This window comes from Phocoena sinus, chromosome 13 (assembly GCF_008692025.1).
Source record: "Phocoena sinus isolate mPhoSin1 chromosome 13, mPhoSin1.pri, whole genome shotgun sequence".
NCBI lineage: Eukaryota > Metazoa > Chordata > Mammalia > Artiodactyla > Phocoenidae > Phocoena > Phocoena sinus.
The window spans coordinates 60485110-60510258 of NC_045775.1; the positions used below are offsets into that span (position 1 = coordinate 60485110).

General features: G+C 44.8%; 1 protein-coding gene across 4 annotated transcripts; it reads right to left on the minus strand.

Moving 5' to 3' along the window:
• Positions 1-8813: 8813 nt before the first annotated feature.
• On the minus strand, positions 8814-24211 carry FIGLA (folliculogenesis specific bHLH transcription factor). 4 transcript variants are annotated; one of them, XM_032653206.1, is made up of 5 exons: positions 23919-24211; positions 21113-21265; positions 19392-19542; positions 9533-9564; positions 8814-8891 (listed from the first exon to the last, which is right to left on the minus strand). In XM_032653206.1, exons 1-4 carry the CDS (start codon positions 24117-24119, stop codon positions 9560-9562), a joined length of 510 nt encoding a protein of 169 aa, XP_032509097.1. In that variant the 5' UTR covers positions 24120-24211; the 3' UTR covers positions 8814-8891; positions 9533-9559. The 4 variants fall into 4 exon arrangements, with proteins under 4 accessions (XP_032509097.1, XP_032509096.1, XP_032509095.1 ...); XM_032653205.1 differs by lacking the exon at positions 9533-9564 and having other exon boundaries at positions 8815-8891; XM_032653204.1 differs by lacking the exon at positions 8814-8891 and having other exon boundaries at positions 9546-9559; positions 19314-19542.
• Positions 24212-25149: the final 938 nt, after the last annotated feature.

Genomic DNA, 25149 nt, shown 5'->3' on the forward strand with positions numbered 1-25149 from the left:
GTTTTCTCAGGGTATATGCCCAGTAGTGGGATTGCTGGGTCGTATGGTAGTTCTGTTTTTAGTTTTTTAAGGAACCTCCATACTGTTCTCCATAGTGGCTGTATCAATTTACATTCCCACCAACAGTGCAAGAGGGTTCCCTTTTCTCCACACCCTCTCCAGCATTTGTTGTGTGTAGATTTTCTGATGATGCCCATTCTAACCGGTGTGAGGTGATACCTTATTGTAGTTTTGATTTGCATTTCTCTAATGATTAGTGATGTTGAGCATTCTTTCATGTGTTTGTTGGCAATCTGTATACCTTCTTTGGAGAAATGTCTATTTAGGTTTTCTGCCCATTTTTGGATTGGGTTGTTTGTCTTTTTGATATTGAGCTGCTTGTAAATTTTGGATATGAATCCTTTGTCAATTGCTTCATTTGCAAATATTTTCTCCCATTCTGAGGGTTGTCTTTTCGTCTCGTTTATGGTTTCCTTTGCTGTGGAAAAGCTTTTAAGTTTCATTAGGTCCCATTTGTTTATTTTTGTTTTTATTTTCATTTCTCTAGGAGGTGGGTCAAAAAGGATCTTGCTGTGATTTATGTCATAGAGTGTTCTGCCTATGTTTTCCTCTAAGAATTTGATGGTGTCTGGCCTTACATTTAGGTCTTTAATCCATTTTGAGTTTATTTTTGTATATGGTGTTAGGGAGTGTTCTAATTTCATTCTTTTCCATGTAGCTGTCCAGTTTTCCCAGCACCACTTATTGAAGAGGCTGTCTTTTCTCCACTGTATATTCTTGACCCCTTTATCAAAGATAAGGTGACCATATGTGCATTGGTTTACGTCTGGGCTTTCTATCCTGTTCTATTGATCTATATTTCTGTTTTTGTGCCAGTACCATACTGCCTTGATTACTGTAGCTTTGTAGTATAGTCTGAAGTCAGGGAGGCTGATTCCTCCACCTCCACTTTCTTTCTCAAGATTGCTTTGGCTATTCGGGGTCTTTTGTGTTTCCATACAAATGGTGAATTTTTTTCTTCTAGTTCTGTGAAAAATGCCAGTGGTAGTTTGATAGGGATTGCATTGAATCTGTAGATAGCTTTGGGTAGTATAGTCATTTTCACAATGTTGATTCTTCCAATCCAAGAACATGGTATATCTCTGCATCTATTTGTATCATCTTTAATTTCTTTCATCAGGGTCTTATAGTTTTCTGCATACAGGTCTTTTGTCTCCTTAGGTAGGTTTATTCTTAGATATTTTATTCTCTTTGTTGCACTGGTAAATGGGAGTGTTTTCTTAATTTCACTTTCAGATTTTTCATCATTAGTGTATAGGAAGGCAAGAGATTTCTGTGCATTAATTTTGTATCCTGCTACTTTACCAAATTCATTGATTAGCTCTAGTAGTTTTCTGGTAATATCTTTAGGATTCTCTATTTATAGTATCATGTCATCTGCAAACAGTGACAGCTTTACTTCTTCTTTTCCGATTTGGATTCCTTTTATGTCTTTTTCTTCTCTGATTGCTGTGGCTAAAACTTCCAAAACTATGTTGAATAAGTGTGGTGAGAGTGGGCAACCTTGTCTTGTTCCTGATCTTAGTGGAAATGGTTTCACTTTTTCATTGAGGACGATGTTGGCTGTGGGTTTGTCATATATGGCCTTTATTAAGTTGAGGAAAGTTCCCTCAATGCCTACTTTCTGGAGGGTGTTTATCACAAATGGGTGTTGAATTTTGTCAAAAGCTTTCTCTGCATCTATTGAGATGATCATATGGTTTTTCTCCTTCAATTTGCTAATATGGTGTATCACATTGACTGATTTGCGTATATTGAAGAATCCTTGCAGTCCTGGGATAAACCCCCCTTGATCATGGTGTATGATCCTTTTAATGTGCTGTTGGATTCTGTTTGCTAGTGTTTTGTTGAGGACTTTTGCATCTATATTCATCAGTAATATTGGTCTGTAGTTTTCTTTCTTTGTGACATCTTTGTCTGGTGTTAGTATCAGGGTGATGGTGGCCTTGTAGAATGAGTTTGGGAGTGTTCCTCCCTCTGCTATATTTTGGAAGAGTTTGAGCAGGATAGGTGTTAGCTCTTCTCTAAATGTTTGATAGAATTTGCCTGTGAAGCCATACGGTCCTGGGATTTTGTTTGTTGGAAGATTTCTAATCACAGTTTCAATTTCAGTGCTTGTGATTGGTCTGTTTGTATTTTCTATTTCTTCCTGGTTCAGTCTTGGAAGTTTGTGCTTTTCTAAGAATTTGTCCATTTCTTCCAGGTTGTCCATTTTACTGGCATAGAGTTGCTTGTAGTAATCTCTCATGATCCTTTGTATTTCTTCCATGTCAGTTGTTACTTCCCCTTTTTCATTTCGAATTCTGTTGATTTGAGCCTTTTCCCTTTTTTTCTTGATGAGTCTGGCTAATGGTTTATCAATTTAGTTTATCTTCTCAAAGAGCCAGCTTTTAGTTTTATTGATCTTTGCTATCGTTTCCTTCTTTTCTTCTTCGTTTATTTCTGATCTGATCTTTATGATTTCTTTCCTTCTGCTAACTTGGGGTTTTTTTTTTTGTTCTTCTTTCTCTAATTGCTAGGTGTAAGGTTAGGTTGTTTATTTGAGATGTTTCTTGTTTCTTGAGGTAGGATTTTACTGCTATAAACTTCCCTCTTAGAACTGCTTTTGCTGCATCCCATAGGTTTTAGGTCGTCGTGTTTTCATTGTCATTTGTTTCTAGTTATTTTTGGATTTCCTCTTTGATTTCTTCAGTGATCTCTTGGTTATTAAGTAGTGTATTGTTTAGTCTCCATGTGTTTGTATTTTTTTCAGATTTTTTCCTGTAATTGATATCTAGTCTCATAGTGTTGTGGTCGGAAAAGATACTTGATATGATTTCAATTTTGTTAAATTTACCAAGGCTTGATTTGTGACCCAAGGCATGATCTATCCTGGAGAATGTTCCATGAGCACTTGCGAAGTATGTGTATTCTGTTGTTTTTGGATGGAATGTCCTATAAATATCAATTAAGTCCATCTTGTTTAATGTATCTTTTAAAGTCTGTGTTTCCTTATTTATTTTCACTTTGGATGATCTGTCCATTGGTAAAAGTGGGGTATTAAAGTCCCCTACTATGATTGTGTTACTGTCGATTTCCCCTTTTATGGCTGTTAGTATTTGCCTTATGTATTGAGGTGCTCCTCTGCTGGGTGCATAAATATTTACAATTGTTATATCTTCTTCTTGGATTGATCCCTTGATCGTTATGTAGTGTCCTTCTTTGTCTCTTGTAATAATCTTTGTTTTAAAGTCTATTTTGTCTGATATGAGAATTGCTACTCCAGCTTTCTTTTGATTTCCATTTGTGTGGAATATTTTTTTCCATCCCCTCACTTTCAGTCTGTATGTGTTACACTACGTATTTTTTAAAATGTGGTGACAGAGCAAGTACAGCTTCCAGAAAATCCTCTGGTCACCACCCCCAACCAGATCATAGCCCCTCTGCTCCCTCAAGATTCTGGGGTACCACAGTCCCATGAAAATCACCAGACCCCACCACAGTGTTGCTGCAGAATCAGAATCCCTGGAGGTGGGCCCAGGAACCCATATTTTTAACAAGCATTCCTAGGGATTCCTTTGCACACTAACATATAAGAAATGCCACTGTATGCAAGCTACTACTGACATAGAAAAGGAGAAAATGCCCACCACAACCACCCTAGGACACCTGGCAGTCATTTCATTTCAGAAGCCAGAGTAAATTTTGTCTTTCTGCTCTAGCTCCCCCAGCCCTCCGTCCCCTGGTCTCTACCCATCCTTCCCACTCAGAGCTCCTCATCCATTTCCACTTCATCTTCAGAATCAGAGTCCATAAGTTCTCTCCCCATTCTCCCATCAAAAGCCACTAGAATTACAAGTATCTCAGCCACCAGGACCCGAGGTCTGTCTGGCCAGAACCAGGAAATGATATGTTTATGGAGACACTTCAGGCAACTGTGCACTACTGGTGCCGAGTGACAATATGTGGGAAGTTGGAAATTCCTTCTCTGGAGCCCTGAAATCACAGGTATGGTAGCCCCTTTTCTGAACTAGAACCCAAAAAGGGAAGAGAGAATTTTTGTTTAGTCCAGAAATAGCAGGTTTCATAAATCCCCTTGGTCATCACCATCTCTCAAAAATTTCTCTTCCTGGTGTGTTAGTAAGATTTCTCAGGCTAATAATAGCAAACTCTTTTTGGCTCCTGCCATTGTTCTGAGAGCTTTACATGCATTTTACTCATTTAATCCTCACAAGAACTCTATGGGGTGGAAATATTATTACCCTATTTAATAGATGAAGAGACTGAGGCACAGAGAGGTTAGGTAACTCTCCCAAGGTTGCACAGCTAGTGGGTGGCCAAGCCAGGATGCAAACTTAAGCACCATGGCTCCAGAGCTGAACTCTAACTACTACGTTGCCCATGCCCTCTCAGAGGGGAAAAAATTTTGACTTTAAAAAGCAGAACTAGTACAAGACACTGATAAAGTCCGTAAGGCTGATACATTCTCCTTTGCCCCCACCAGAAAAAAGAAAAAACCGATTCTGCTTTGATTTTGCTCTTCTAGCCATCACAGAATCTTAAAAAGAAAAAAAAATCCCTCCAGCTTCTCCCAGTATGCCATCTGAATATGATGGGTGCTGGGAAGAGTTGTGCCATTCTGTGGCTTTAGGAATTATTCAAATGTCAGATGGGAAACAAGACTTCATTGTATTAATTTCCATATTAATAGCCTATATGGAATTTTAGTTGAAGTTCCAGAAGTTCTCACTCAATTCCAAATTCACTTTGAAATCCAACAGAAGGAACTAGCCTCCAATAGCCAGATAAAATTAGACTTTCTGTTAGGCAGTAAAATTATTTCTAATCTCCAAGCCTCTTGACAAAAATGTTTCTAGTCAGCAATAACTTGTAAGGAGAGGACACCTGCAGTGTCTAACACCTGCAGTGTCTAACAGATCTATGTGGCAAGGAACTGAGGGTGATATCTGGCCAAAAACCAGCTAGAAACTGAGGCCATCAGTCCAGAAGTCCTAGAGGAAATGAATTCTGCAGACAACCACATAGCTTGGAAGCAGATCCTTCCCCAGCCAAGCCTTCAGCCGAGGACCCCAGCCCAGACTGACACCTTGATTTCTGCCTTGAGAGAGACCTTGAAGCAGAGGACCCAGCTAAGCCACACCCAAGCATGACTTCTGACCACAGAAACTGTGATATAATAAATGTGTTGTTTTAAGTTGCAAAGTTTGGGGTCATTTGTTGCTCAGCAATAGATAACTAACACAGGGCCTTAGCACTCTCCAGGGCCAGACATTCTTATCAACGGCCTTCCGCAGGGCATGCTGGAGGTGCTGGAGGAATTGACACCCCAGGGAATCGGCTCTCAACCTATGACCATTAGGAGTTAGTGGATAAAGAGGCCCGGCTCCCTCCTCTGTAAGTGTGGGGAGGACCCCCTGAGGCGTGTTGTGTGCATAGTTTCCCAGGAGGCCCCAGCAGGACTGAGCCCAGCTGCCCACAGAATCACCTGCTCAGCATGCATCTTTCATTGTCTGGCTCTTCTTGCCTATATCATTTTCCCACTCCCCTATTGGTATTTCCTGGAATTGCCTCCCAGCTAAACCGCAAATTATGGCCTCATTATGGAAAGCAAACATAAGACAGGAGAGAGCAGGGAAGACAGGGCTTTCAAAGCAAGACCAAGGGTAAATTCTAAGTCTAGATCTCCTGAAGACACCACTCTCCCAACAAGTAAAAGGTCAGCCAACCCATGGCTGAGGCCTGCCGTGGAAAGAGAATGAAACTTGGGTCCAGGGCCTGGGGCTCCAGTCTTGGTCCCATGGACTGTGTGGCCTCAGTAAAGAACTCTCACGCCCGGGTCCAGCTGTAAGTGAGGGTAACAGCGCTTGCTCTCTGTTATGGGCTGACTTGATCCCCCCAACCCACATTCCTATGTTGAAATCCTAACCCCTAGTACCTCAGAATATGACTGACTGTATTTGGAGTTAGGGTCTTCAGAGAGACAGTGAGGTAAATTAATAAGACATTAAGAGATTAAAAACTAGGTCATGAGAGTCCTAATCCAATAGGATGCTGCCTTTTTAGGAAGAGGAAATGTGGATACAGACTGACACAGGGAGAAGACAGCCATCTACAGCAAGGAGAGAGGCATCAAGAAAACAATCCTGCTGACCTCCATCTCTTGATCTCAGATAAATTTCTGTGGTTCTAGCCCCCCAGTCTGTGGTATTTTGTTATGGCAGCCCTAGAAAATGAATATTCTCCTACCACCCAGGGTTGTCATGGAGACCGAATGGGACAACAAGTGAAAGTACTTACAGTCTTATTATTGATGCCAAAAGCTCAGCCTCTGTGCACTGGTGCTGAGTCAAATCTCAGTGGCGGAGTTTTGCATGAAGTAGAAAATAATAGCTTTATTGCTTTGCCAGGCAAAGGGGGACACAGTGGACTCGTGCCCCTCCAAAACTATGTGTCCCACCCCAGGAGGATTTAGTGAGGAGTTTTATAGCAATAGTTCAAGGGTGGGGTTGCTGACAAGACTAGGGTGTGTGCAGGGCCTGCACTCCTCTAATCTGGTCTCAGGTCATCTTCTTGATGAGCTTCTCTGGTTCCTTTGATCTGGCCTCAGGTGGTCTTCTCTGGTATGAAGAATGCTGACATCTTCCATTTGTTGGGTTTTAATTCTATAAAGAGTTTAAAGATATTGTTATGTGTATCCCTTGAGGTGGAACCAGGACCCTGCCCCAAGGCTGCACTATTGTTTCTTAGCTGCTCCTCCCCTGTCTCTTCATCCCCTCCCTTCCTGGATGACCAACTGTTCGAGTCTGCCCTTTGGATCTCAGGGAAGGTCCTGGAGGCTGGAGTCTGTTCCCTACAAGAAACGGGGACCACGGAAAGGCTTCCGTGCCCAGGAGCCCCACAGGGTTCTGCTCAGTTTCATTATCACTGATTAAAATGAGGCCACCAGCAACGGTAACCCCACCCACATGAGGGAAGAACCACACAGGGCAGGGAGGCAATACACACGATTGGTGTGGAGAGGCCCCAGACTCCAGAGGCAAGGCAATCCTTGTTATAAAGTGGCAAAGAACTTGGCTAAATTGTGTATTAGTGTTTTGTCAAAGGTAAAACTTGAAAGTAATGACCTTGGATATTTAGCAGAGGAGGCTTTTAGGCAAAATATTGAAGGTGCATCCTGGGTCCTCCTTACTGCTTACAGCAAAATGCAAGAGGTGAGAGATAAATTAAAGGAAGAATTGTTAAACAAAAAGGAACCAGAACTTAGAAATTTAGAAAATTCTCAGCCTATCTATATTGCAAAAGGTGAGAAAGCTTGCTCTGAAGAGAGCACTAAGGGTGTGGCTGAACAACCGTTTGATAAAGAGATCATGGGTGCAACTCATAGACTTAATCAGCTATCTCAACAGAGGCCAGGAAGAGAGATGGCATTAAGAGCAGCAAAGACACTGCCAATTTGAACTAAAGCAGGACAGAATGAAGGAAGGTTGTCAGGACAAGAGCACAGAGCTATTCAGTGGCAAACATGCACTGTTCTTCAAGGAAAGGGAAGAACGATCCATAGGCGATTCAGAGATTCATCTGGGCTGCCACTCTGACCGCAGGCCCCCTGGGCAAGTCTGTTTCCTGTTAGTTTCAAGGGCAGGGCCACTGCAGAGAGCTGTGTGGGGTTATGCTGCCATCCCAGTGGACCTGGAAGGTGGGATGCTGAGCCAAATAGGATTATTCTGAAACCTTAAAATATAATGGAATTTGCTTTGCTAAGTTCAGGGCTTGCTTGGGACCCATCACCACTTTCTTCCAATTTCTCCCTTTTGGAATGGGAATGTCTATCCTGTGCCTGTTCACCACTATAGTTTGGAAGCACATAACTTGTCTGGTTTCACAGGTTCACAGCTGGAGAGGAATCTTGCCTCAGGATGAATCATACCTCGAGTATTACCCAAAAGTGATTTAGATGATATTTAGATGAGCCTTTGGACTTTAGAGTTGATGCTGGAATGAGGTAAGACTTTTGGGGCTGTTTGAATGGAATGAATGTATTTTGCATGTGATAAGGGCATGAACTTGGGGAGTAAGGGGTGGAATGCTATGGACTGAACTGTGTTCCCCCAAAATTCAGGCACTGAAGCCCTCACTGTGACTGTATTCAACGATAGGGCTTTTAGGAGGTCATTAAGGTTAAACGAAGTCATAAGGGTGGGGCCTTAATCCAATAGGATTGGTGTTCTTATAAGAAGAGGAAGAGAGACCAGAGTTTGCTCCCTCTCTCCACCATGTGAGGACACAGAGAGAAGGCAGCTGTCGGCAAGCCAGGAAAAGCAAACTAAACCCTTCAGACCTTGATCTTGGACTTCCCAGCTTCCAGAACTGTGAGAAGTTTCTGTTAAGCCACCAAGTCTGTGGTCTAGGTTATGGCAGCCTAAGTGTACTACACACTTTCTATGCCTCAGTTTCTCCATCTGTAAAGCAAGGATCGTTGTGCCTATCTTGCAGGACTGTTATGAGAACAAATTAACATATGTAAAGTATGGAGAAGAGGCCCATTTATTAAGTGCTAGGTCTTTGTGAGCAGTCATTATGACCATGACTGTCTGTGTTCAAGCTGCTTGAGCTTGCACGAAGGTGCCATATGGTCCTAGCTGGGTGCATGAAATTGAGAGAGTAGAGTCAAGTAAATTTGTGACAGGCAAGGCCATTTAAAGGGTAATTGTTAAACTTTGAATTATGACAATTTTTTTTTTAAAGAGACTCTAAAACTTTCAAGACTGCATTTATTTGTCTGTAGAAGATAGCCCTGGGCCAGCCTTTTCACTTTTCATACTCGAGGGAACCTGAAACAGAAGAGAGCCCATTGTAAATGGCTAACAGACAGTTTAAAAAACAAACAAAAACTTAGTTAGTAATCAAAGATGTTTAAATTTAAAGATACCATTTTTTGCCCATTACAATTCTATCATTTTAATAGATCTCATCGTTGGCAAGGATATGAAGGGCTTGGCACTCTTACATAGCTGGTAGTATTATAAACTGGCACCAAGTGGGACTTCCCTGGTGGCGCAGTGATTAAGAATCCACCTGCCAACGCAGGGGACAACGGGTTCGAGACTTGGTTCGGGAAGATCCCACATGCTGTGGAGCAACTAAGCCTGTGCGCCAAAACTACTGAGCCTGTGCTCTAGAGCCCGCAAGCCACAGCTACTGAGCCCACGTGCCACAACTACTGAGGCTGCGCTCTAGAGCCTGTGAGCCACAACTACTGAAGACCGCACGCCTACAGCCTATGTTCCGCAACAAGAGAAGCCACCGCGATGAGAATCCTGTGCACCGCAACGAAGAGTAGCCCCTGCTCGCTGCAACTAGAGAAAGCCTGCGCACAGCAACGAAGACCCAGTGCAGCCAAAAATAAATAAATAAGTAAATAAATTTATGTAAAAAAAAAAAAAATTGGCACCAAGTCACAGATTGTACCTACCTGTGACTCAGTTCTACTTCTGGGAATCTATCCTAAAAACAAAATGAAATACAAAAAAGAGCTAAACACATCAGGTTGAGAACAAAAAACTGAAAACAAATGTCCAACAATTAGAAAATTGTCCCATTTAATGAACCATTAAAACTTGTTATAAAAAAAAAAAAAAAAAACTTGTTATAAAGACTAAATAATAACCTCCAACCATGCCAATGATAGAATAAGAAAACAACATACAATGTTATACACCTTATGATAATTTCTTAATTCAGTTGTAGGAAAAAATTTTGCCAGCATAGTAGTAGATTTCCATCTGTGGCTTTTTAAGATGGTAAGATCACCCTGGGCTTCTCAATTTTCTGAAATCTCAACTTAAATCCATAAGCTAAAAAAATAAAGTCACTCAAATCATGGTCAGGCACTTCAGAAATGGAAACCCGGATGTATATTAATATGAAATACTGCAAGCAAATGCTTTAATTTAGCGTTAAAAAACATTTATTTACTGCCTAGTCCACTCATTTGCATTTCAAGGGTAGCTCTGTTAGAATGAAAGACCATTAAAAGGTTTAACACTATTTCCCCACATCTCCCAGGCCCAACCTTCGTCCACGCGCTGGATGTCGGGCCAGTTACTTAACTTCATTCCTTAGTTTCCTGACATGTAAAATGGGCATAAACTGTTAGTACGTCACAGGACAGTTATGAAAATTAAATAGGTTATTACGTGTAAACTGCCAGGAATAGTGCCTGGCACAAAGTAAGTATCAATATCTATTTTTTCTGATCTTGAACAAGTCTTTCCACAATACATGTCATCAAATTTCCTTTTTTTGAGTTCAAATTTAGCTTTAGAAGTTTTATTTAAAATTTTTAAACTTTTTACACAACCAGAATGTTCTAAACCTAGAAGACAATTCATGTATTGCTGTGTTTACCTAGAAGGTTAAAGGATAATTTCATCTTATCAGCCTACAGTCCAGTGTATTACAGATTGTTGTCTTAGTTTCTTTTTTTTTTTAAGTTAGCTGGGAAATTCCAGGATTGTAGTATTTAAGTATCGGAATACAAAAACTTGAAGTTTATTGATGTTGTCTTATTCTCACAGTTCACTTAAGAATGTTGGCCTCATCTAAGTCAAGGAGTTGAAGGTCCAAGAAGAAGGGCGTCTGAGGAATAGACACCCAGCCTGCAGTTCAGCAACTTTAGTAAGGTGGGTGTAACTCCTGCTGTTGGTTGTGTAGCTGGATAATCTGACATACTATCCAGTGTACCCTTCCCTCCACCCACTGAGTCCAAGGCTGGGGGGTGGAGTGACGGGGCGGGAAGGGATGGATAGATACCGACCAGAAGTCCTCAGAGTTCATTTCCAAGCTAACAACAGTCTGAAAAACAAGACTCTCATTTGAAAGAGGCCAACTTTGTTGAAAGGGAGAGCTCTGGTGGGCAGAGCTCAGATGGCTGCTCATGGGGTGCTCACATGAGCAGGGAGGAGGCAAGATATGACAGCAGAAAGCCTACCACAACCGAGACGGAGATGAGATTGAAACAGCGGGAGGTGGTTCCTCAGGGAGGATGGACCAGTGTGTAGAAGCTGCCTGACCCCTGGGAAGGGTCCTGTACTGTGCCATCCCGGCCTTGACCAGGGGACGGGGGAGAGTTCCAAAGGTAACAGAACCCAAGAAAGGCAAAGTAGAATCTGAGGAAAGCAAGGATCAGTACCCACTTCTCAGGATATAGTCTCTCAGAGGAGCTGGTGAGCACTGGCTGAGGGACATCTTTAGGAACATGGGCCTGAGGGCAGCCGTACAGCCCATCTGGGGCGGGAAGGCTGGGGATACGAGAAGAGGCCTGCGTTCTGAATGGCGTGGCTTAGACAAGAGAAGCCACAGGGGGGCCATGGACACCCACAGTGGATGTCAGCTCAACCACACCTAAGATAAGGGGCCAGAGAACTAGCTGGGCCAGAGGTGGGGCAACACACGAGGCTCCCACCACAGCCTCTGGAGTGTACACACTCCTCACGGTACCAGAGGAGGGGCAGAGGGAGGAGGGAGATCACTTAGGAGGCAAAGGAGCCGCCACACGGAATATTCTGAACGCTGAACTGACTTGGCTTTACTCAAAGAAGACAGGCCTTAACGGGGCAAGATAAAGAGTTCTCCCACCATCCGCGTCATAAGGGGTTCTCAAGAACAAGTGGAGAACAGTGTAGCAAGTAAAGTGGCATTTCTTCCCATCTAAACTGTGCTCTCATTGTTAATACTGCTTCAGTGTGTGAAAGTCCAGCCAGGACCCAGAGATCAGAATCCAGCCTTGTGGCTGCAGCCTCACTGCCTCCTGTCTGGAGGGAAAGCCATACAGATAATCTTACAGCAAATGAAGCTCATTCTGAGCAGGGCTTTGGCCACAAAGTCCCATGTGGTCTGTCTCCTCTCCTGGGGACCTGGCCCAAATAGCATGATGCAGGGGGACTCTGCCCCTCGGTGCCTCTCACCTCAGAGCAACCCCAATGAGGCAGGTGTCCCAGGCCTGTCTTCTACACCAGAGGTACTGGAAGGACGACTCCTGGAGGGAAAAACCTTCCAAAAAGGAAGAGAGCGATCCAAAGAGGACCGGAAGAGTTCTGAAAAATAATTGAGTCGTGTTTCTAATCCCTTTACGCTCCCACTAAAAGATCTACCTTTAATACTGTGTCTTTGGCGTACATTTTACCCCTGATCTGCTCTGAATAGCCCCGGAATTAGAACAGGGGAGAAGGTGGCAGGTGGGAGGATACACTGACCTCCCTCAGGGGCGGGTTTATGTGGTCCGAGCATTTGGTGGTTTTCTGCTGACCCAAAGGAGCTGTCTGTCTCCAGGGAGGTCCCACAGCACATCAGAGAAGTCCTGCCTCTAAGGACCCTCTCAGAGAAGGGTCTTTGAGAGATCCTTCCATCCAATTCTTGCCATTCTCTTCCTTGTTCATGTGGGACCAATGAGATCAATCTTTCACAAAACTCATATAAATAATCCCTCCAAAAGTCCACAAGAATAGATGAGAACTAACTCCAGTTTATTTAATCACCAGACCCATTATGTGTCAGACAAATGGCTTTCTCAAATGATTCTCAGCTCACTGACAGACCCAGGGGCGCACACCACATAGAGATCTCCTCAAGCACACCAAGCTTCACGCCACACACACAGTCACATGCACACGCACAGGCAAAACCCACTTCCATGACTGACTCAATCTTTTGTCCCCGTAGAAAAATCTGAGTTACGACAAAAGAAATCTCCCTCTCTTATTTTCACAAAGAAATAAGGATTTGTCTTCCCTGTAACCTTTTCTTCTTACTTGATCAGATTGGGCCTTAAGGGTCTTCCTTGGGTGCTGGTTGGATCTCTTCCTAAGTAGCTGTAGCCTGGGGAACACTCCACCAGAGGTGGCATTACTCCAAAGTTAGATGGATCCTGTCCTGCATGCACCACGTCTCACCTTCCCAAAGTTCCAGACAGAATGACCAGCATTCATATCATCAGAGCACCGACCCCTAAACCCCCGAAGTTTAGAAAACAATAACGTCCCAGAGCCAAATGCAACCACTCGTGCAGCCTTTCCTCTGTGCCCAGTGCCCTTGGTCCAGCACGGCAAAATTAAATGCCTACACTGGAGATGCAGCAAGAGGGGGTGGGGACTGACAAACCAAAGAGCACCTACCCCATCAAAAGGGAAGTTCAATTTTTTAAAACACTCTGCTGGCTAAACTCATCAGAATATGCCCACTAGGCCACAAGTAAATACTGGGGCAGATAAAAGTGATTCCCAAGGATAAGCCTAGACCTACCCCCTGTCCCGCCACACACACACACACACACACACACACACACACACACACATGCTCTACTATGGTGGAATTTTTGCTATCACACATAACCGCTACCTGGAGGAAACGTGAGATGGAAGACAGAACGTAGGTGTTTCAGGGCTTTCTCAGGATGCTAATAAATTCATCCCAACTAGCCAGACCATCTCATTTCAGAGCTTAAATTGCTATTAGAAGAAATGTCCCCAGTGGTTAATTTCACACACAGATGACCACAGCCTGAAGAGGAGGGGTCGAGGAAATCTACCACCCACGAGGCTTCCTTCTCTCAGAAACTCTTTCCAAGGAACGCTCCTATGACAGGCCAAAATTTAGAAGTGTATAATGGCGACACATCCAGGTCCCGTAATAGGCACTTACGTTCATGCATATAACGCTCTCCAGAGCTTCTCTGGCCCCAGCACAACTGGCATCTCACTTCAACACTGAGGGTGGTCTGTGTCCAGGGACACAGTCTCTACAGGAGGACAGGCAACTCTGAGCAAAATTCAGAGCCTTGCATGATGTGAAATGCCCAAGCCATAGCCACGGGTGACAAACAGAAGGAATAAACAATGGTGGGTTAGTGAACATCCTGCCACCCAGTAATGTCTAATCCCCAAAGAACAAAATCCTACACCTTGAAAGTCCAATTTTAAACAAGCCTCCCTGGACCTTGACATTAATCCCTATCCCTACCGAGGCCAGATGCATGGCTGGCCCACGTCCTCTCCATCCACGCACACACTTATTTGCTGATTCGGTCCCCAAGTGAACCCGCTCTGGCCCGAGCAGTTCATCTCCCGTCCTGCCATCAGCAGATTCTTATGTGCTTCACTGGGGATTTTGCCTCTCAGGAATGTTGTTGATATTACACAGCCTTTTCTGACCACACCCCCAAGTCCCTCCAAATGCCCATCTCTACCAGCACCAGATTCCACTCCTCAGAGATCCTCTCCAAGAGCAGGAAGAAGGGTGCCATTCCTGCAAACTGAAGCTGGAGGGGACCTGCCTCCCAAATCCTGAGCCCCTCTGTATATGAGCATTTCAGTCCAATGAGCCACATCGGCTGTCCCCAGGTCTCCAGTTAGGGTATCTGGGCAGACCCTGAAACCCTATGTAGTTGCCCTTCAAATAAATGGGAATGACCCCTTATGACAATTGTTTGGCAAATAGAGACCAGTCTGAGCTTTGTTTCCTTGGCCCCTTTATCTTGATCCATCCTAGAGAGGGTTATCATGGAGGGGCAGCCTGTCATGGGTGTTGTTATGGGCTGAACTGTGGTCCCCAAAATACAATGGAAGTCCTAACCCCCAGTACCTGTGACTGTATTTGGAGTTAGGACCCTTAAAGAGGTGATTAAGTTAAAATGAGGCCATTAGGGTGGGCCCTAATCCAATCTGACTGGTGTCCTTATAAGAGGAGGAAATTTGGACACATAGAGGAGAGACACCAGGGCAAGCACACACCCAGGAAAGGCCATCTGCAAGCCAAGGAGAGAGGCCTCAGAAGAAACCAAACTTGCCAACACCTTGATGTTAGACTTCCAGCCTCCAGAACTGTGAGAAATAAATTCCTGCTGTTTAAGCCACTCAGTCTGTGTACTTTGTTACGGCAGCTCTAACAAACCAACTACAGGTACTAAAGCCCAAGAGGGGCAAGGAGAACAGCCATGCAGGGAGGAGATGGTATGGAGATGGGAGGTGAGTTACCCACTGGATGTCCTTGAGGAAAGTGATTCCAAGGCTGGAAAAGTACAAGATGCTCAAGCTTGGACCATATTCTGCCAGAAAGGAAGTGATCAAAGAATGATGGTGACATTCAAGCGGAAAGGCAGCCCACTTACAAGGGCTGTCACTGGCCACAATGAGGACAGTTTGAGTAACAAAATAAGTCATGATATTATATGATGATGTAATAATCCACTGAATGAAAAACCACGTGTCTATAGTATTAAAAACTGAATATAGAAACAACCAAAATGTTCTACAATAATAATTAAACTGTGGCACATCCATCCCATGAAGTAATACTCACCAATAAAAAGGCAGAACAGACTACTGATACAATAACTTGGATGATTTAAAGCACATTGTGAAAAATGAGTTTAAAAAGGCCAGTCTCTAAAGGTTATGCACTGTATGTTTCCACTTATACAAAATTCTCAAAACGATAAATTAGAGAGATGGAGACCAGATTAGTGGTTGCAGGGGTTAGGGAGAGTGGAGGAGTAGGGGCAGTGGGTGGGTGTGACTATAAAGGGTAGCATGTGGGACAGTTTTATGGTGATGGTTCCACAAAACTACACATGCGATAAAATGACATGGAGGGCTTCCCTGGTGGCGCAGTGGTTGAGAGTCCGCCTGCCGATACGGGGGACGCGGGTTCGTGCCCCGGTCCGGGAAGATCCTACATGCCGCGGAGCGGCTGGGCCCGTGAGCCATGGCCGCTGAGCCTGCGCGTCCGGAGCCTGTGCTCCGCAACGGGACAGGCCACAACAGTGAGAGGCCCGCGTACCGCAAAAAAAATAAAATAAAATAAAAATGACATGGAACTATACACACATAATACCAATATCGACTTTCTGGTTTTGATATTGTACTACAGTTACATAAGATGCAGCCATGGGGGGAAACTGAGTTAAAGGCAATAGGGGACGTCTCTGTCGCAAAATAAAAAGTTTAATAGAATGTTTGATGGGGCTTCCCTGGTGGTCCAGTGGCTAAGACTCGGCACTCCCAATGCAGGGGACCTGGGTTCAATCCCTGTTCAGGGAACTAGATCCCACATGGCGCAACTAAAAGATCCCCCATGCCGCAACTAAGACCAGGCCCGGCCAAATAAATAAATAAATAAATATTTTAAAAATAAAACAATAGATATCACTTTAAGAAAAAAAATAGAATGTTTGATGAATAATGAGATATCTAGATAATTTCAAAGCACCTTCGCACAAAATACAGATTAATTACAAAAGAAAAGGGCTAACTTTAAAGTGGAAAGGCCTGGAAGTCACTACGTTAAGCACCTGATCAAAGTGAATGTCCTTAGTAATGGGACAAATCAAAATCTGCCCCTCTCTGATAGGGTGCAATGAGTAGAAAACCACAGCACTTCCATATTGCTGCCAAAGAGGCATATCTGAATCTAATCAGGAGGAAAGAGACAAAACGACTGGCCTGTAATCTTCAGATGTGTCCAGGTCATAAAAATTACCTAAAGACCAAGGAATTTTTCCAGGTAAAAGGAGGCAAAAGGCAAGGGACAACTAAACGCAATGCATGATTCTTAACTGGGTCCTTTTGCTAGAAAGCACATTTCAAGACTGTTGGTGCTACTTGAATGGGGCCTGAGGATTACATGACTGTAATGCCACATAATCTCCTGATTTAGTGGCTGCACTGGGGGTCATACAGATGAACGTCCCCATTTCCCATTTGAAGGAAATGCATGCTGACGTCATTAGGGGCGATGGCCATCAGGTTGGCAAATTACTCTCAAATGGATCAGGGAAAAAGTTCTTTGTACTATACGTGCAACTTTTCTTAAGTTGATTTTTTTCAGGATAAATGTTTTTAATTTTTTAAATGAATGATCTGAATGTCAAAGACTGAGAAACCCCTGACAAAACTGATGAAATCCTAAAATCCTTCTGCAAAAACTGGCACTCTTTACATTCAGGCCTTGGAAGTCACACTTGACAGAAGTTATACACATACATTAAAAAATCTCAACTATGTGATTCTCTGTTCATTCTAAGATTAGCACACCTTCCAATTAACACCTTAGATGTGGTTAGCTAAAAGACTAAAAATTGAGTGCTGTGTTCCCTTTTTAAAACATTTCCGGCCAGAACTTTCCTGTTTCCTACTAGAAAATGATAGTCCCCACTTTAAATCAATTTACCATAAGTTGGCAAATTCAATGATCCATTATCCTTGGAAAAGCAGGACTTCCGTTGTACATCCTTGATGCTGGCATGGGCCTGCTCTGTACCAGGCCCAAGGGGACTGGCTGGAAGGACTAGTCAGGCACGTCACTGTGAGAATGACATGGTGATGCCTACCTGATAGGGACCAGTGAGGATTAAGTGCAAGCAAGATTCTTGCCTTAATATCTAACGCACTAAAACCACATTTGGGGAAGCATGACCATTACTAACTTAGACAGTCAGGTTCAAGGTTCAGTTCACTCTTCTCCTTTTCAGTTTCACTCTTTGTTCTCAGTCATTCCCTGTCAGCTCACGTAATAGAATAGGAATTCTGTATCCTAAGAGTTGACTGGAGAGGGAAGTTTTAAATCTCAAGTGGCCAGAACTGGAAAATCTAGACTGAGCATGTGCACAAGTGGGATCCTTAGAAAACAGTAATCAAATCAGAAACGAGGCCAGCCAGTCAGCAGAGAGCCTGTAAGACCTCAAACCACAGCGGAGCACTGGTAAGAGCCAAGTGAGAAAACCCAGACCACTTGTTGCAAACAGAATGACAATGCCTGGGGCCCGTTGTTGACTGCTCACCGATCAATACTGACTGCTTCGGAAAGAGAAAAACAAGTACCGTATGCTAACACATATATATGGTGTCTAAAAAAAAAAAAGGTCATGAAGAACCTAGGGACAGGACGGGAATAAAGACGCAGACCTCCTAGAGAATGGACTTGAGGATATGGGGAGGGGGGAGGGTAAGCTGGGACAAAGCGAGAGAGTGGCATGGACATATATACACTACCAAACGTAAAACTGATAGCTAGTGGGAAGCAGCCGCATAGCACAGGGAGATCAGCTCGGTGCTTTGTGACCACCTAGAGGGGTGGGCTAGGGAGGGTGGGAGGGAGGGAGACACAAGAGGGAAGAGATATGGGGATATATGTAGAGCTGGTTCACTTTGCTATAAAGCAGAAACTAACACACAATTGTAAAGCAATTATACTCCAATAAAGATGTTAAAAAATAATACTGATTGCTCGTGGCGTGGCAAGCAGACTTAATAAAGTCCAAGTGAACACTGACATGCCAGGTACTGTGCTAGACACTCTGCTGACATGATGTCATTTGAACCTCACAGTTACCTTATGTAGGTACAATTATCATTCCCATTCTACAGATGGGGAAACCAATGGTTGGAAAATTTTAGTAGCTCACTCCAGGTCACACCGCAAACAAGTGGTAAAACCAGGGTTTGAACGTCAGCATTCTGCCTCCAGAGCCTGCACTCATCTGCTCTTCTAAACCACCTCCCACCACCCCCCATCATTTGTTACTCCACGGCCCCCACTGTTCCTTATACCACGCTGAGCAACTTGCTTAGTTCCAGACTCCTGCAAGCCTTTCTTGTTTCGGCAGCAATCGTGTTGGAGGATGGAACAAGGGGTCTTGCTTGTGTAACACTGAGACACAGCAAGAGCAAGGCGTCCACTTTCTAGACTTGGAGAAGCAGGCTGCCCCACGCAATGGCTTCCTTAGTTTGGCCAGGTAATAAGTGATAATGTTACAGTAAACCCCTTTGTTATTACTTAGAAAACTCTGTCTTCCAACAAGGCCGACTTAAAAACAAATGCGCATGTGTGAGTGCACATGTGTGTGAGTGCGCGTGTGTGTACAATGGGATCACCATGCAGCTTTATGGAGGGCAAGCTACTTATTTCTTTTTCTGGAGACGTCAGAATCCGGAAAACCTTTTGATGTATTAATTAGGGTCGTACAAATGTAAGCTTAGGTCCCTATTGGGTGATTTTGGAGGAGTTGCCTTCCCCTTGAGCAGCTCTCCAATTAACTTGGGAACATAATAGCAGCCCTTTCAAACGAGCAAACTCACCTCCCCACTTAGGTGCTTTCACACAATGATCTTGTTTCAATCATGTTTTAACATGGAAAATACCTCATGCCCAAGGGATGCATGATGAGTTTTTGGACATCAACATGACTAAGAAGAAAACACTTCTCCAGACTCCTGGCTGGAGAGATAACTCCCATTGTAGACATCGCCCCCTGGCGACAAGTGTGTGTGCCGACTCACCATTGCCGCCATCTGCCCAGGACCCTTCCTCCTCATTCTTCAAGCCCACAGCACAACCGGCGTGTGGTATATTTCTCGATAGCTCTCTAGCCAAGGACATGTGTGGTTCAGAAGTACTGTTGCTACAGTTCTGATGACCTGGGTCTTGTTTCTAGAAACCATATTTAGTTGTCAAACAGTATGACAGATTTTAAAGATTTAAATCAATATATTTCAAAGTTCTAAGGTACAAAATGGTATTTAAGTAATGAGGGCAATGCTTAAGTTATTATGGAAAGAAAATCATTGCTCAACAGACTGTATTTTGTTCTACTATAACCTTAAAATGTTGTGTGATTGGCAACTGCATTAAAAAGACTATAGCATGGGACAGATTCTATATTTTATAATGAATGCGGCACAAAACAAAGCACTTCTGTTAGACAATTCACATGCAAGAAAAAACTAAGGCCACCTGCACCTGTCCAGGTATTATGACCATGCCACAACCCAGCCATCCAGTTTGGCCAGTAGGACAATCCATTCCCACCACTGCAAAACGTGTCCTCCCAGTAGTCACGTAATTAGGACTAGCAAACAAGAGGAAGAAACTAAAAAGTACCATTATACACTTGGCTATTTCTGCCCTAAGTTCCTAGAACGAATACGTTTCTCTTCTCTCTACTATCTGTCCTCTTTTGTCCCTAAACAGGATCACCTAGCTAATTAGAAAAGACCTTCACGGATCTAACAACTGTTGTTCTTCCATCCTTCTGATTCTTCTTTCCAGGCTCAGACTTCCAAGTTGAATGAACTTGAAGTCTGCCACTTCCCTCTGCTTGGATTTCAGATATTTACCAACCACATACCCTCAACGCACAGCAAGGTGACTTCCAGCCACTCCTGGCCCCGCCTGCAGCTTCTCAAACGACTTCCCATGCTCGGATTCCCAAGATGCCCCCTCCCAGATTGTAGGACCCCATCCTGTTTCTCCACCTGCCCCTCTCTGATGGCTCCTCCTTTAGCGCTCATTTCTAAGGCCTCTTCTCTCTTCATAGTTTACCTCCTCTGACGACTAACCCATTTTCAAGCCTTCTGCATTTGCCTCTCCATAGAATGAGCCCATGAAACCAGCCCACACCTTCCACTGCCTAATGGACACCCCTGAGCTATGTGCCCCAATAATGGTGGCGACATTATGGTGCCTCACAGTTTACAAAGCAGGTTCACTTGTGTCGTCCCACTGGATGGTCACAAAACCCCATGAGATCAGCATCACCAGGAAATCAATGAGCTCTCCGGCAGGGCTGCCCCTCAGGGAGGGCCTCTCCCAAGGGACATCCCTCTTCCTTTCTGTGTCCTGCCTAAGGTGCGTCCTGCTGAAGGAAAGCACTGCCATAGAGAGGGTTTAAGGAAACTCCTCTCATGCCCCTGGTGTCAAAGTCCCAGTAAAGGCTAAGCAGTTTGGAGCTAGATGCCCTGGACAGCAACAGGAGGTAGGGATACAGATGGTCAGGAACTTGGCTCCAAAGCTTGCACAGACCTAGATTCAGACACCAGCTCTGACATTTCTTAGCTGTGTGGACTTTACCTGCATTTTGGCATCTTCTTCAGTAAAACCAGGATCACAAATAGGTCAAAGGACTGTATAAACTAACTAGAACGGACACATCAATTGTCTGGCACCTAGACAGGGCTCAATAAACGGTGGCTATCGTTGTTCTAACTTCTTAAACCTTTACCTCAGAGTCTTTGGCTCCTTCCAAAACATCACTGAGAACTTGTATGTATTCAGTTGCACCTTTGAGGATATCAACTTTGCTAGGCTTCCTGCTTTGGGGAAGAAATGGCACCAGCGCCTTCAGTTTGGCAAAACCACGGTTGAGATTTTTTATCTGGAAAGCAAAAAGGCACAGTGACACACAGGAAGCTAACTTGTAAGGCATCCCCCCAAACCACGGAAGGCAGTTGTGAGGGCTCGTTTCCACAGCTCTCTTGTCTGGGCAGGGAATCTAGGCAGGCACGTGCCGAAGAGCCATCGCTCCACTGGCAGTACACTTCCTGGCAAGGGGAGAGGGAGGGGCATGAACCTGGCAGCAGGGATGGATGGACTGGGAGGCGTGTCTAGGTCCACACAGACCTCCTTCTCTTCCTCTGAGAGCATCCCCACTGCAAGGTAGAGGCGGGCTGGGTAGAGGTTAAAAGCTCTGAGTCAGTACATCAGGATTTAAAACCCAACTCTAACATTTAGCTTTACAAAACTGTGTAGGATACTTCATATCGCCAAGCCTTAGTCTGTTTACCTGCAAAGTGGAAAATACTCCCCTTGCTGTGGTGTAGCTTTTTTTGTGGTGATTAAGTGACATAATTACACACCAAACACTTCCTCCTGACACACAGAAAGTCTTCAATAAGTTGTACTAACGATAATGAATAAACTGTACAAACACTCGTCTATTCAGGTACTGTGCCAGCAACTCTTCAACCTCTTTCCCAGCGGAGTTGATGATATAGAGTCCAGAGAGTCTGCACGTTGGCAAGACTTGAAAAGTAGAATGAAGAGCCTTTTTCCCTTCATCTCCAGGGTCTAATTCCTTGGCTCTGAAGGCCTAGAATTCTGATGATCAACCCGCCGCTGGAGGACACAGGCCCTCGAAGAACCGGTTCCCACTACACCATGAAGCCAATATACTCACTCACTTATATTGAGAGCTCCCTCCTACCCCACATCAAAGTGGGCAAAGGACATAGTCAGCCCATTCACAGCAGAATACCGTGAATGTATTTCATAAGTTTATTGGTCATAATGTATTTCATACATTAAGTTTATTGGTCATAAGTTTCAATAAACTTATGAAAATATTAAACTTTAATAATCAAAGAACTACAAATTAAAACAGAAATTAGATACCATTTTTCATGTACCAAGCTGGCAACATTTTTGTTTTGATTATCATACCCAGCATTGGGGATGGAAAAAGGGAACAGTCCTATAGCCTGAAAAAGGGGATAAAAATTAATAAACTTTTCTAGAAAGCAATTGGACAACTTGTATCAAAAGTCACAAGACTGTTTATATCCCAGTAATTCCACTTCTACTGTCTTGCTCTAAAGCAATTATCAGACATGGGCATAGATCTATGTACCAGTAAAAAGCTGCAAAAAATCATATATGCCCAACACTAGGAGACTGAATAAGTAACAGTCCATTTATATGTTGGACTATGCAGTCAAAAACTGCTCTGCTTAGAATGTGAGGAAATGCTTTTGATAACGTTAAGTGAAAAAAATACAAAGATATGTACCAAATCATAACAATTTTGTAAGATTATGAATACGCACATATATAAGTAGAAAAAAGACTAGGAGGATATACACAAGAATGATAGTTCATGGTAGTTATATTTGCATTGTGGGTGTTTCCGTTCCCTATTTAGTCATTTCTCTGTCTTCCAGGTGTACTAATTTCATCATTATAAAGAATACTAAGGTCATTAGTTTTAAAATAGTAGGTAACACCAGGAGCCATTCTCTGCAGAAAGCAATTCCTTCCTGGTGGGGAAAGCCCAACTTAAAATGCAAAATATGGGATCAGAATCTCGTTTGAGAGCCGCATCAACACATCAGATCACAGGGTTATCATAAAGGGCTCCCAACTTTCCCTTAAGTCTTCTACACCTGCTTGGTCCTTTCTCCTCACACCCATACCTAAACAAAGCTCCGAGTTGATTGACTGGGGCTACGTTTCTAAAGGGCCCAGGAGTGTGCAGGAACAGTCCCCAGCAGAACTTCCTCCTCAAGTCCCAGGCCGGAATGTGCGTGCACCCTCTTCCAGCGTTCGCCCTTCCCTCTCTCGGTAGCCTCTGCAGCAGCCCAACCCAAAGACTGCAAAGGGCGGAAAGGAGACGGAATCTCACAAGTTTGGGGCCCGAGTTTAGTTAGTAATACTAAAAGCTACCAATAGATGGCGCTCCAACTCCGCCCGAGGGACCATCCCCGCGGGTGATTAACCGCGTACCCGCCAGAGTGGGAAAGATCCACTTTCTGTCCCCCGCCAGGGGGTTGAGTGGGAGTCTGGGTGCACACCCAGGCTTTGTTTAAATTCTTTGTTTAAAGTAAGGAAAAAAGTAACTTCCATTAGGCTCCCTGTGCCTCGCCCTATTTGTGTTTGGAGGCAGAGCGCTGGGAAAAGGGGACCCCAAGCACCCACCCAGCGCAGGAGGTAGTGAGACGTAAGCGCACTGCCGCCTCTGAGGGTTCAAAGCGCCTGCCAGGAGGAGACGTTTCTGAAGTGGTAAGGGGCCCCCTCGGCCTTCCCCAGACCCGCTTCCTGCACCGGTCCAGGTGGGTCGCAGGTGAGGCGCCATCCCGGCGCGGGTGGAGGCGAACACGAGCGGCCCTCGGGAGGTCGAAGTCGCCCCGGGCCCCCGAGCGGGGAGTGGGCGCCCCGGGCCCCCGAAGGTGTCCGAAATGGGTGGTGGGTTTGGGGGGAGCCGGGAGGAAGGCGGCCGGGTCCCGGGGCAGGGACCTCGTGGGGCCGGCGCTCACCCGCTCGCGCTCCTTGGCGTTGGCCACGCGCCGCCGCTCCAGCACCAACTGCAGGTCCTCCGTGGACGAGTAGCCGCCCGACGGCAGCCGCTTGAGCCGGCAGACGGCGGCCAACTGGGGCAACGGCCCGAACTGCTCCCGCAGCACGTCGTCCAGCACCTCGGCCGGTGGGGCCCTCAGGAGCGCCGGCGCGGCGTCCATGGCGGCGCGCGGGGGCGGGAGGCCGGGCCTTCCCGCGCGGGCACCTGGGGCCACGCGGGGTCGGGGGCGGCGGCGGCGGCCCGGCCACCTGCCCCCATTCCCCTGCGCGCCTGCGTACCTGCGCCGCCTGCTCTGGGGAAACCGCTCCGGGACGCTCGGTTCAACAAGCCCCACAGGTGATTTCCGTGAAGCCTGGATTACAGCGCTGGCTCGCAAATCGGCTGCGCACTGAAGTCACCTGGGGAGTTTTAAAAAATCCACCTGCTCGGGTACCAGTCCCCCACATTCTGACTCAACCAATCTGAGTTGGGACCTGAGCGTCTGGACATGTGTACACACGTGTAGGCAAATATACATACGAACATATATACGTTTACCAGAAAAAAATTGATAGATACACACAAAACGTTTTTCAATTTCATTTTGAAATAAAAGTTGCAAGAGCAGAAACAAAAAGGTCCTATATCCCCTTCACCTAGATTTCCCACTTAACTTTTTTCACATGTGCTCCACCACTACCTTTCTATGCGTATTCCCGTTTTCATTTTTCTTTTTCTAAAGCGTTTCCTTAGTCTTGTCCTGTCTTCATGGCTTTGACAGTTTCAGAGAGTAGAAGCCTTTCAGTGTGGAGGATGTCCCTCAGCCTGGGTCTGTTCAGTGTTTCCTCATGTCCAGACCCAGGTCCTGCCCTCTTGGCAGGGACTCGATAGGAAAGATGCTGAGCTTTTCTCAGTGCCTCACATCAGGAGGCGTGATGTTGACCTGTCCCACCGCTGGCAATGTTAACTTTGATCACCCAGTCAAGGTGGTGTCTGCCAGGTTCCTTCACCATAAATTGACATTTTTTTCCCTCTTAATTGATAAATATTTCGTGAGGAGATATCCTTAGCATCCATTACTGACTCCTGCCTGAATTAACCACCATGCTGATAACAGACAAATGGTCAGCATCCTCTTTGAGGAAGAGCTCTCCCTTCTCCCCAGTAAGTGTTTCATTTTGTGTTATGTCAGCATGAGCTCATGAATTTCT